Below are 13,674 nucleotides of genomic sequence, written 5' to 3'. Positions count from 1 at the left end.
TGGACATACTATCTTTGCATCACCTTGGAGGTGGCGCACAATTAGGAGACATCGAGGGAGCCATTTTGGAGAGGCACGGAAGGTGCTGGTGGCCAGCGGTGGCTCCTCCACTATGATTTAGGATTGCCGCACCCCACACCCTCGCCAGCAGCATAGAACAAAATTCAAATAAAATGATAATAAACCCGGTTTATATTCGCTTTATTTTTGTTTCCCAGCCGAGTCTTGGGGGCGAAGCTAGGGGGATGACAGGCTGGTGGAGGAGCGGTGGGCACTGCTATCAGGTCGGCAGAACTGACATGCGCACTCAAGCGTTCTCAAACCCAGCTGTATTGCCAGTTTGGTGAGAGCAAGCAAAGGCTCCCAGGCTCCCTGGGAGAACAAATCAAGGGTGCTCTGGCCAATCCTGAAGCTGTTCTCATGCATGAGAGCAGCTTCAGGATTGGCCTCAGGGGAGTCTGTGAGCCTTTGCCTGCAGTGGAGCCACAAGAGGAGCAGAAGACTGGCGATACGGCGGGCTGCAGGCATTTATATCCCTTTTACTGTTATTTTCATTGTCTCTTCGCCCCCTTTCCCACCCGCCACTTCCTCTGACACCAGCTGCTACTACTGCTTACCTAAATGGCGAGGGATCTTAAAGGAGAGACACAAAGAGCAATTATTTAAAATTACACTCTGCTTGATTTGTGCCCTGAAGCTAATATGTTTACTCAATTCTCAACTTAAAGCAAAGTTACCACATGCACCCAAGAGAGGGCGTGTTATTGCTAATCGGATACATGACGTTATCGGTGCAGGTCTAACCCAGTGAGGATGTGCACCATTGAAAACCATGGTTGTATACCTAGTCGGAAATCTTGCCCCGGCTGCCAAAACTCAACTTCCTCAAACCATCTCTTTCTACTTTCCTCAAAAACAAACATATCTAGAGGCGCTACCATTAGAACTCTAAACCTTTGCCATGGTGAACTGTAGATGCTTTAGGAGACACTTGCTATGCTAAGCTATGCTAAGCACACAAGAGTGACACAGAATATTGCATCAGTTCATTACACCTTCCTTCATTCTAGTAGTGTGCTGAAGCAACCTTTTAGCAAAAGTAGCAAAAGTAGCACTAAAATGCCATTAAATCTATAAAACAATAAAAAAAGATGTAGGGAATTCTGCAAACGAGCCACCCAGAATAATAAAAAAATTAACATAACGTGTATTTGTAAACCAGGGTATCTTGGCGCTGAATAACAGATGTTTATTGTTACCCAACTCATTTTATCGACCTCAGATGATGAAAGGCTGAGTGGACCCGCTTGGATTTTAACCTGTGGCCATGCGGTCAACACAGGCCCCTGCAGTGGATTCATTAGTCCACTGAGCCACCAGACCCGGCTATAAATTGCTTGCATTTCCCTGAGTAGGTATTTTTAAATGTAAATGGCACATTTATGATTTGAAATCAGATTTTAGAACAAATTAAATAATTATACATATGAAATGTGCAATTTAAAAAAAAATGATGCATGGCGATTTCCTGTGATCATCGAAAGCCGTATTCGAAACTCCTCGTGCCTCACTCACTCATCTGAGTGAGTAAGTCCCAGTTTGTGGGGGTTAAGAAGTACATTTGTGGTGAATGAATTGAACATGGAAACTAGTATATCACATTTAAGAAAACCATTGACAAGCAGTAGGTCTGTTTTTGCAGGTTGGGAGTGACCTTGAAAAATGCTCTGTTTTCTTATCATTGTGTTAGGTTAGCATTTTGTCAAGGACATTAACGTTGTTGAGGTTGTTCATCGAGCGCAGAAGAAGAATGAGCACGTCTTCGGCTTGGGCCTTTAACAAGGGAGTAGGCCTTTAATGGCTGTAGAGCCCGCTACAGAGGGCTCTAAGGCTATTAGAAAATTCCGCCCCTAGAGGACAGAATGTTCTAATTTGTAAAACAAAAGCCTCACGGGCCCGAGTTGGTTGAAATCCCCTCAGGATACATGAGGCCTTTGTTAAACATTGGATTAATTAAGCTTGGGGCTTCTGCTGGCCATCAGAGGCCCAGAGCACCCTATTGTTTTCAATGGAGCGCTCAACATTCCAATGGTCTAATGATGGAAATACACTTCAAACATTGGTACAACATTTTTGAGTGTGAGAGCAAAGGACATTGAGTGAACTTTTCTGCAACAGTAAAGGTACTATTTTTTTTTCATTTAATCATTTTATTTTGGATATTTTTTAAACACAAACGTAGCATGGAGGTTTCACAGATTAACAATGAATTAAGTCTTGGAGTAGAAAAAGGTGCCAGAGATGCCTCACTGTTAAGAAGGAGATAGAGGTGAGGTTAGAGCAGTTTATGGAAATGAGAGCGGATTGGAGTCCCAAAGAGGGCATCAAGAGGTTCCTTGTACACAATCCAGGTGGGGCCAGTAAGGAATGGTTTTGTGAACTTGGTCAGGGAGCTCCCTGAAATGAAAGTTCTTGAGGTCTTTTCTGATTTGCACAAAGATAAGGGTGAGTCTGAATTTAAAGTAGATGAGAATCCATAGTATTGGAGCACAGGCTGAGAAGGCCTGACTTCTAGATCTCCTGCTGTCTCTTGTATTTTGGGTGAACTCATCCGGCAAAGGATCTATTCTGATTTTCACAAAGGTAGTCTGAGGTCAAAGAAGATGGGATACGAAAGTATTGTAGCGCAGAGCTAGAATGTCTGACTTCTGATATTCTCTCTCTTGTGTTTCTGGTACACACATCGGGCAAGGGACTCGGTCTGGTGTTTCATAACTTTCCAAAGATGTAGAATTTCATTGCTAGGTAGCTTTACAACGGTAACCTCATAGTCTTGTAGAATACTTATCTGCCTTTGATGGCTGCGATTGGGGTTTGAAGAGGAAACTGGAGTAGTATGTTCAGGATTCTGGGCATATGGATGAAATTGTGTTTTTTTTCATGATGATGGAGTTGGCATGGAGGGCACTTTTCATGCACGCGTAGAGGGTGATTCTGCCATCAAGATAGATCAGAACCATTGTTGGTACAGTTGGTTTCTGGTTGGCGTCTGATAGACAGGACTTGATCCTGCAGCGAAGGAAGAGTTGATGCAGTGCTGCCTGAGCATTGTTGTGGATGTGAGCATTGAGGAGTGGTAGCTACTGATGTGGAAACCAGGTCATTTCTTTTCAAGGTTGTCAATTGACGAGTTCCTCAAGGTCCATTGCTGAGAGCCAAGTCTGAATATTGGAATGGGAGAGTTCTTGGTGAGGAATAGAACAGTATCCCTGGATAGGGTGAGCATCACACCCATAGCTGGGTTGGTGTGAGGCAGTGTTTGAGACATTGTATTCCTTTCACTGTGGCCATTCTTAAGTGAGAGGTGTATACCATCAGCGTATTTATTAATGTACGTTTTGTGACTGGCCAACAGGGTTCTGAGGGACTACATTAAAGACTACAGTTGAGATGCTGCATCACTGATGTACTCTAGAGGTGACTGAAAGTAAAAATAAACTGATATACCAATTTGGATAAACTGTTGATAATCCGTGAGCCATAGAGAAATCCATTAAAAATCTTTGAAGGGCTTTGCGTTCCAGTTCCACTTGGGTGTGGAAACCATTTATCAGGGCTAAATCATTGATGGTGTTGGATGCCACAGAGAGCTCCTGTTGTGAGAGAAAGAAGGGGGTGCTGTTGTCCTTGGTATTGAGCACTTTGGCTATGAAGTAGATTGCAGCAGGTTCTGTGATGTACATGGTTTGAAATCTAATTGATGAAACTACAGGAGGAGGAGGGTTGTGGCAGATGAACGGGAACATTTTCTATGACGACCATGTTTAGAAATGGAGGTAGTTGCTGATATCATTAGTGTCTATCGTTTTTCCTGCGCAAGGCAATGATTTGGTTGCTTTTAAGGATGGAGACTAGTAAGACTAGCAGCGCCGAGCTGCAACATTTTTAAAACGCATGGAAAATGCCATATTCACAAGAATACAGCGCACCCCTGTGTTTTCCCTAGTGCTGGCACAAAAAAAGCTACCTAGCTTCAGGGCAGGCACCCTGAGATCATATTGCAAAGTTGCCTGCGCTGCTGGGGCGATTGTTCATGTGCAGGAAGGTCTCCCTTTCTTTCAAGGTGATTTGCCCTTTCTATGTGTGCTGCAGAATGCAGCACACATGGAAAGAGCAAAAAACAAGGAGAAATTAAAGATGTCTCCTTGTATCGCCATTGTAAAACCTGACAATCCATGGCATTAGAACGGCACTGTTTTGCTGCCTCATTCTTGTAAATCTTGGGCAGAGTCAAAAAGCGATGGGTGTTGTGGTGGAACACGCACAGCAACACCCATGTCATGCCCTTTTTCCCCTGAGGACTGTGGCTGAAAGGGGCACATTTACAAGATGATGTTAAGCCACGTTAAGTGGCTTAGTGCCACCTTGTATGTATAGAAAATAGCACTACGCCACCGAACCGTCAAAAAAAGTGTTGCTCCGAATGAGGTTTGTAGGTGTGGTGGAGAAGTGTGGCTCAATGGTTAGAGCGGCAGACCCTGATGCAGAGGTCTGGCCCGGGACCAGGGTTCGATTCCCGCCTCGGCGGGTCTTGGGCTCAATTTTCCCCGGACCTGATAATTCTCGCCTCGGTGCCTAGTCTAATCATGGGTCCCACTCTGTGACTCTGGGCAATAGCTTGCTTAATCTCCACAACGGCCCCAGCAGCGCTGTGGATGCCTGGCTTCACCTTGGGGGTGCCCAGGAGTGGACATTTCACAGGAAAGCCAGGATGGGTTCCGCAGCGGTATGAATACAGCGCTACGAGGCCTCCGGGTAGAAGTGCGCTATATAAAATACAAAACATTTATATAAAATACAAACAAACATAAATGTGCCCGATTGCTTGTATAGATGGTGGCCTCAAGAAATATAAGAATTATTGTGAAATGTCTTTTTACACTTTTGACTCCTTTACTACATTTTGTTGATTCTACTGCTCTCGCCTACTTACTCTGCAGGTGCTCATTAAAGTGCTGGATAACAATGACAACGGGCCTGAATTCCTGCAGCCAAGTTACGAGGTCACCATCTCTGAGGATGTGCTTCCGGACACGGAGATACTTCAAATCTTTGCTACAGACAAAGATGAGAAGCACAAACTGAGCTACACAATCCACAGCAGCATAGATTCCATCAGCATGAAGAAATTTAGAATTGACCCCAACACCGGAGTTCTTTTCATCGCTGAAAGACTGGACCACGAAGCCCAAGCTAAACACATCATTACTGCTATGGTGAGCATATCCTACTGGTAATTGGAAACTTGCTTTTTGTGTAAAGTTGCTAATCTGTTCCAATATTAAATTGTAACCTGCAGTGCCTAATTTGTAAAAGAATAAGTGCCAAGGCTCTCATCAGGAGGCCACTGCAGCCTGCACTGCCCATTGCCCTTGCCATGCTGCCAATATTAGTGAGAACACTACTACTAACCATCACACTCCTACAAGTGTGACAATTGGGACTATTTCAGGCCTCCAAATCTATGAGAATGGGTTTTGTAGCCAGTAATGGTCATTTGTAATGTATATAGACAGCGCCATCTTGTGGCAGCTTGTCAAAAGCACCCATGATGACTTTTAAGTGCCGATGCCGAGCTGGGGAAACCACCAGCTCAAATTAAGCACAGGTAATGTGAGTTATTCATCTCTGAACCTATATTGTGACAAAGATTTATTTTTGTCCGGCATTCGAACTGTGATGCTAGCTACACAATGTTGTCGAGAAATGAGTACAGAATATCACAAACCAAGTATAGGAAACAAGAAGAGAGCTTTTTGCACAAAGACTTTGCCACACCTGACACAGAACCCATTGCCGATTGCATAATTTGCAACAAAAATATATTTTGGCTCATATAGGCGAATGTATATCGAAATCACTGCACAAATGGTGCAAGTTTGTGCCTGCCACTTTGCAAAAGTGAACTGGTCAGCTGATATTCTGTGTTCATTCACCAAAAAGAGGTGACAATGTTATCCCGATTCCATTAATATCACAATGTGATGGACCAGGAAACAAAAATGGGAAGCACTCAAATAATTTTCATGCACATTGGCAAGAATGTTTCCTTCTTTTTCATAAAAATGTTTTGTGTCGTTTTTCATTTCATTATTCACACAACTAGACATACGCTGTTCCCCAAACCAGCATTTATTTGAAGAGGACACTCTGGCCTTATTAAGAAAAAAGTGGCAGGTGCCTCATCTACCGTACTAACAGGGTATTGATGTTCATGGCACTTGGTACTCTGTGGCTTTGGCTGATCAGAAAAAGCAATGTAAGCTATTAGAGCGTACCTGGAGGCGATCTTACGACCCCCTGGCGAAAGCCAATTTCAGATCAGCTACCAAAGCCTACCACAAACTTATAAAGAAAGTTAAGGCCAATTATTATACGGAATTGATCAGTTCCTGCACAAATCGATCTAAGACCATCTTTTCCTTAGTGAAGGATATGACTAAGTCACCGGGGGGATGTAACTGTACAATAACATCTGACCTACAATGTGAAGAGATTGCTGGGTTTTTTGTCAGTAAAGTTCAAGGGATCTATAATTCATTTAAATCTGATAAGTCTAGTCTGACCCCACACCAAATCCTAGACTCACCTGAACTCCCTTATTCCCTCCTTACCATCCCCTCTATCTCACAGACCACTATGGAACTTTTGGCTGCAAAAATTAAGTCTGGATCCCCGGAGGACCCTGTTAAACCTGAAATGTTTAATCTATTTCAAGATTCCATCTTAGCAGAGGGTCGGGAGTTGATCAATAGATCCCTTCAGTCCTCCATCATCCCGAAATCGTGGAAACATGCTAAAGTTGTCCCTCTACTAAAAAAGCCTACTTTAGACCCCTCCAGGCCGGAAAGTTTTAGACCCATCTCTTTGCTCCCCTATTTGGCCAAGGTGGCGGAAGCGCATGTGAATGACATCTTGACCAATTATTTGGAGAGCAACGGAATTCTAGATGAATCACAAAACGGATTCCGGCCTAAACACAGTACGGAGTCCGCCCTGTTGGCCGTCACTGAACAACTAAGGGCAACACAAGATCTGGGTGGCACGTCGGCTCTGGTCCTGCTGGATTTGAGTGCGGCGTTTGACACGGTCTCCCGTAGGATCTTACTTAGAAGACTATGGGAGATCGGAGTCCGAGATGGAGCCCTGGATTGGTTCGCGTCTTTTCTATCTGACCGTTCCTTCCAGGTCCATGCACCACCGTTCTCGTCCAGCAGGTTTCCATTGAGCTGTGGTGTTCCGCAGGGGTCAGCGCTCAGCACCACGTTATTCAACGTATAAGTCCGCCCTTTGGCAGTGTTGGCCAAAGAACGTAAGATCAAATTAACTTCTTACGCGGACGATACGCAGTTGATTTTTTCCTTTTCTAATGACATCGAAACTGATCAAGCCAAATTTCAAGATGACATTCTGGCCATCTCTAGTTGGATGACCATGAACTGCCTGCAGTTGAATTCTTCAAAAACGGAGGTACTTTTGATCGGCAAGGAAACACACAAATGGGATGATCACTGGTGGCCCTCCACCTTGGGTCCTCCCCCTGTCCCCAAGATGGAAGTAAAAAACCTGGGCGTGATTATGGATGATTCACTTTCCCTAGAGTCACACGCAAAAAGAGTGGCTGGCGCATGCTATGGACGCCTACGGTCGCTTAAACCTATTCTGGGTTTCTTCGAGCCTCCTGTACGCCAGACCATTGTCCAAGCCCTTGTTCTATCACATATAGACTATTGTAATGTACTATTGTTGGGCTCCAACCGGACAGTTATTAACAGACTCCAAAGGGCCCAAAATGCTGCGGCCCGCATTTTGTTTGCGCTGCCCAAATATTGTCATACGTCTCATATTCTGCGGCGCTTACACTGGCTACCGGTGACACAACGTATCCAGTTTAAGGCCCTTTGCCTACTACATAACATTTTCCACTGTTCTGGTCCCTTTATCTTGCGTGGTCTGTGCTCCTCTTATGTTCCCACACGTGCCCTCCGCTCAGCGGATCTCCACCTTGCCTGCACCATTAAAATCAGAAGGAGCAGAGCGGGAGGCCGCTCCTTCAGGTATCTGGCTCCGAAATTGTGGAATTCGAACCCCCCGGAGGTGCGGGCTATAAACAATTATTTGGCATTTAGAAACCAAATTAAAACGTGGCTGTTTCCCTCTATCTAAGGCTTTTAGGTATTGCCACATGTCTTTTTCTGGGGCTAAGTGGCTTTGTTTCAAACTGTCTGCTTGCGCTGGGACGCCCCGTTGCTGGGGTAGCCATGCGCTATATAAGCTTTTTTAACATTAACATAACATTAACTTTAAATATGGCGGACAGGACATCTACTGCTTTTTGGCAAAAGTACCGCTTCGCCAAGCTCTAAATGTGGTAGTCAGTCTTTAGCAGAATCCGAAATAGGCCTCGTCTCTTTCTAAGGGCAATTGCCTTGATGCTTAAAGTGCCTCGTGGTGAGACAGAATAGAATGTGCTGCATACTTTGCATATATTCATAATATGCAGATTTTCCTTCACGCATTATTTGCCTTTGTTGCTACATAATTTAATCAACTTTTCCCTATACGTTGGTCCTCCAGTACCACATTGGCAACAAGTTAGGGCTGCCACTATTTATTGAGAAGTTCCAATCTCTATGACGGTCAGACTACAATAAATGCTTCTTTTTCCATGACCCAAAGAATGGGGCTGCTACTGTTCTTGTCCTCATTTTCCAAACAGATGCAGGCTGTTGCGTTGCTCTAAAGCATCTTCTGTGGTGGATTGATGGTGAGAATCCGGAGAAAAAAATCCCCAGTAATTTCAGCAAAATTGACAACAGTCAAACCACTTTTACATTGAACATAACATATTCATCATTCCTTTCTGTGAGTCTCATTATTCTAATCTGCTATTATAAAGGCAGGTGCTTGATTTTTCACTTTGGTAATTGTAGCCACATTGATAAATGGTTACTTGTAAATGTAAATGTACAGTATTTGTAAAGCGCAAACAATTACCCGAAGGTGTCAAGGCGCTGGGGGCTGTCGGGAAGATTAAGCGAGCTATTGCCCAGAGTCCCATGGTGCAGGGCAGACCCCTGCGGTCGGAGCCGGGGATCGAACTGTGATCCCCAGCGTCCAGCGTCAGTTGCCCTGGCCACTGCACCGCACCTCTTCCTCTTATACAGGTGTCTAGGTTTAAAACCTTTCCATTGTACTTCTGTTTTGGTATCATTGTGACTCACCCATCTATGCTCACTCTACATAATTATAAGTGCTGAATATTTCCAGTGTTACTTAGTAGAGAACCACCCCTTTCTCACATTGTGTTTCCGTATGATTGCACTAGCATGCTCAGTGCAACTAATCTCTGAAATGATCTCTTAACACCTACCGTCCATAGACACTGAAATGATGACTGTGACTTAATGACTATTTACTGTGCATGTAAAGGTGGAAGAAAGAATTAAATGAGCCACTAATGTCCATCCCAATTCAACAAATTTATCTTGCAGTGGACCACTAACATCAATCCGGATACAATTTAGAGGTCGATTACAATGCAGCCCGGAATTGCATCGTAATCAGTTCCTCGGTTTACTTTCCGACTGCCGCATTACAGTGCAGGTGGTTGGAAACTAAACCAGCTGGTCATTCCAGCTGGCTTCTGAAGGACTCAAAGAGCCCGTCTGCCAGTTGGAACTGGCTCGTAATCCCAAGGGGCAGGCCTTTCTGCCCTTGGGATTTCGATGCACGTTTTCCGGCATTGTTTCCATGCCGGCCAGTCCAACATGGAAACCATGTTGGAAAGGGTCTTAGGGGCCCCCTGGCATGGCCACCTTGGGTGTGCAGCCTCCAGTTGGGGGCTGAGGGGGCACCTATGGTGTTCCCCTGTTGATCCCTGCAACCCTGTGGCAGGCACCTTGAGGTGCAGGGGTGAACAGCACCTCCCATTTCCCTATGGGAGCATGTATTACGGCAGGTTTATGGCCGTAATGTATGCTCCGATAGGGAAATTCAGGAAAGCGACCGAACAGTGTTCAGTTACATCCTAATGAGGCGGTCGGGAACGAGATGGTGTAGGTCATAATTAGCCCCTAAGTGTCTTTAGAGTCAAAAAAGTTTTTGACTGTTAGACTTAGCATCCTTTGCATGGTTTCCCCTGATTTTTTGCCTCTATCGCCTGTATTTTTTTAGGGTATTTTGTTTTTGCTGGCCTAGATGCTTTATGCACTTTGACACTGCTGATCAGTGCCAGAGTACAAATGCTACCTGTATAATTTTTTGTTATATTTGGTCATCCATGATTGGCATATTTGATTTACTGGTAAATCCCTAGTACAGTGCACTGTGTGCGCCCAGGACCTGTAAATCAAATACTCCTAGCGGTCCTGCAGCACTGATTGTGCCACCCATATGAGTGGTCCTCGTAAAGTATCACAGACCTGCCACTGCAGTGTCTGCCCGCGCAGTTTTAAACTGCCATGTTGACCTGGAAGTGCACCCACTTGCCAGGCCCTAACCTTCCCTTTTCTTACATGTAAGGCACCCATCAGGTAGGCCCGAGGTACCCCCCTGGGCAGTGTGTAGTGTATGTAAAAGGTAGGACAGGTACAAGTGTGTTTTACCTGTCATGATAGTGAAATACTGCAAATTTCGTTTTTCACAATTGTAAGGATATCTGTCTGATAGGGTAACATGGGAGTTGCTTTGCATATAGATTGGTATTAGGAGTTTTTACTTGCACTTGAATAGGCAACGTCTCCTCTGCACAATGCTAATGCTGTCTCCACCTCCTGTGGTCATGTTGCACAAGAGAGAGCAGAACTGGTTTGGACTGGCCGTGGAGGCCTTGCTACAATGAGAACAAAGAGAAAATGATGTATAAGTATTGGACCCTAAACCCCAGAGTATTAGATCACTTCTGGACTCAAGAGGAACCTCTGCCAAGGAGAAGAGTTGCTGGCTTAGCCTGCTTCAGCCAAGGAGAGGACAAAGACTGGAACTTTGCTGTGAACATGCATGAAGATAAATCTCCAAGAGCCTGTGTGTTTTGACCTCCTGTTCTGAAGTCTCTGGGACACAAAGACTTCACCTGCAAACCAATCAGCACCTGGACTCCTTTGTGGACTCCTGTGTTCAAATACCCTGAAAATTGTGTGGTTGGTGTTGCAAAGCAAGAAAAAGCAACGCTACCAGTGACACTGTGACCTGCACCAAGGCCAGGGGCACTGCTCAGCCCCACCTGCACTGCAGCTCTGACGCCTTTTGATGCCTGCTGACGTCTGTAGTTATTGGCCTTCCGGGCACCAACGCTCGCACCAATGCTGTCAACGGTAGTGTCTGCATCCCCTTATTGCAGAGCTGATAACTGACGAGGGTGACTTCACAAACTCTTCAATGTCGCATGGCTTCACCGGAACCAACACCTCACCGCCAATGCCGCCTAACTTCCCCTGTGTTAGATTCGATGCCTCGCCTCCTGATGGACTTGATGTCTCGCCTGCCTGTTGGCAAACGTGAACCGGCCTCACCTCTGCACTGACGGCTCACCTCCACAACACCGTACATCGTCTACTGACTTTGTTTCCAAGGTGCTGTTGTTCGGGAGTCCATGTGACTCCATGCCCGATGCCTCACACCTCGCGGTTGGTGTCCTTCTTTGGATTTATGCCTGTCACGACGTCGTAATAGCCCTAGGTGAAGCTATTTGTTTCTACAAGTGCTATTTTTGAAGTAGCTGTTTTTAAAATTGATATTTTAATACATGTATGTTGGATTTGTGTCGTTTTTGTCTTGTTGAGTTTAGATAAAGATACTTTATTTTTCTAAACTGGTGTGGTGTCCATTTGTGGCATTTTCACTGTGTTACTATGTGTTTGGGTGCAAATGTTTTACACATTGCCTTTGGGATAGGCCTGTCTGCTTGCGCCAAACTACAAAAGGGGGCTAGCAGGGTTATCTGAAGTGTGTAACTCCCTTACCCCATTTTGGACAAAGGTGCATACCTATACAAACTAGAGACCCCCATTTCTAACATGGATGAAATGTGATCATCTGCAAAAGCATTATAATAAATAATTAATAATTTGAGAACAGATATTTTTCATGGCAATCCTTCCTAAAGACACAGCCAATCTTGGTATAAGTGGAGATTTCTGCAAACTATCAGGCCACTCCTCTTCTTCAAAGAAGCACAACTATAATTTGACATGCACTGTGTTACGCATGGTATCTGCTCACACAAAGTGGACGCAATGCAACACTGAGGTAAATTAGAAGATGAAAAGTTAGGATTTTCAAGTAATAGATTATTGTAGCAGACATCAATTAGAGCTCAAGAAGTAGATAAACACCGAATCAAATTGCGGTCAGTTGAAAACCCTATCCTAACCTCGACAAGTTCTTAATTTAAACATATACATTTAAAAGTCCTTTAAAAGAAAGTTCAATACAAATGTTCAATCCAAGTAAAACCAGAATACTGAGTAATCTTTATGGCCCTTTAAGAGGAGTTCATTGAGACAGTATCTTCAAAAAAAAGCCTTGTAATTGATTTTTGTAAAGGAGCAGGCATTACTGTAAAGCTATTTACTCTGAGAGGCACACATGTTTTTCTACTGTCAATCACAAGTTCTCATCAGTACCATTTCTTGCATATATGTTAGCATCCAAAGGCCTTATTGTCTCGTTATTAATGTAATCTGAGGGTTCAATTTTATGCCATGGACACAAACTTGTATAAGCATTTGAATTCCACTTCTAAGAGGTATCAGGATGGAGGTTTACATAATTGTTTGCAAGAGTTTGAAACATCAATGAAATATATTCCTTCAGCTTTCATCATCATTGAGTTCTAAACAATTTGTTCTGTAACACTTCTAGTTAATATCAGTGTCTTGCAAGTGGAATTGTCTGTGTGTTTTCCATATTTCCAGTTTAATATTTCTTTTAGTAAACACGTTTCTTAAGGAATTGGGATTACAGAACTACTTTTTTTTGTCATTTTGAATCATAGATGCTAATCATACAAAGATAAGCCACTAATTGTTAATACATTTAATGTCTTTCACTAACAGGTCAGAGATCAGGAATTTCCATATCGACGGAACTTAGCACGAATAATTATCAATGTGGAAGATTCTAATGATCACAGTCCATACTTTACAAGCCCATTGTATGAAACCTCCGTTTTTGAGTCAGCTGCTGTGGGATCTGCAGTTGTTCAGGTCACAGCTTTGGACAAAGATAAGGGAGAAAATGCAGAGTTGATCTATTCAATAGAAGCAGGTAAGAGACTCAGCATTACAGATCTTCTCTTAAAATTTGAATTATGAAGAAATTTGATTTCAAGTAACCCATTCACGTAGCTAAATGACAAGCAAAAGATATACATGAGTATAAACTGTTTCTAAGCAGAGCAAAAGGAGTAAAGCCTTTTACGTATCCTCCAGATTGGGAATGCATACCTAGATGCACCAATAAAACTTGTAAACAAAATGTACATTTTGTTTACTTTCCAAATCAAATCAGAAACAAATCAGACATTTGCTTTTGATAAAAATACATTACTTTTGTGAGATTCCTTAACCAGTTACTGGTATACTACAGTCTTTCTGATTGGAAACAATTTTA

At 43.7% G+C, this 13,674-nt stretch overlaps 1 protein-coding gene across 2 annotated transcripts in view; it reads left to right on the top strand.

Moving 5' to 3' along the window:
* Positions 1-13,674, top strand: part of FAT3 (FAT atypical cadherin 3) — a 741,111-nt gene that overhangs the window by 481,700 nt on the left and 245,737 nt on the right. For both annotated transcript variants that reach the window (XM_078658413.1, XM_078658412.1), the window contains exons 7-8: positions 5,001-5,276; positions 13,119-13,329. In XM_078658413.1, the coding sequence (XP_078514539.1) occupies positions 5,001-5,276; positions 13,119-13,329 (487 nt within the window). The remainder of the gene's footprint in view (positions 1-5,000; positions 5,277-13,118; positions 13,330-13,674) is intronic.

Source organism: Lissotriton helveticus, chromosome 8, assembly GCF_964261635.1.
Source record: "Lissotriton helveticus chromosome 8, aLisHel1.1, whole genome shotgun sequence".
In the NCBI taxonomy this organism is placed as follows: Eukaryota; Metazoa; Chordata; class Amphibia; order Caudata; family Salamandridae; genus Lissotriton; species Lissotriton helveticus.
The sequence above is the reverse complement of the archived record's forward strand: the minus strand, read 5'-3'. Positions and strand labels throughout refer to the sequence as shown.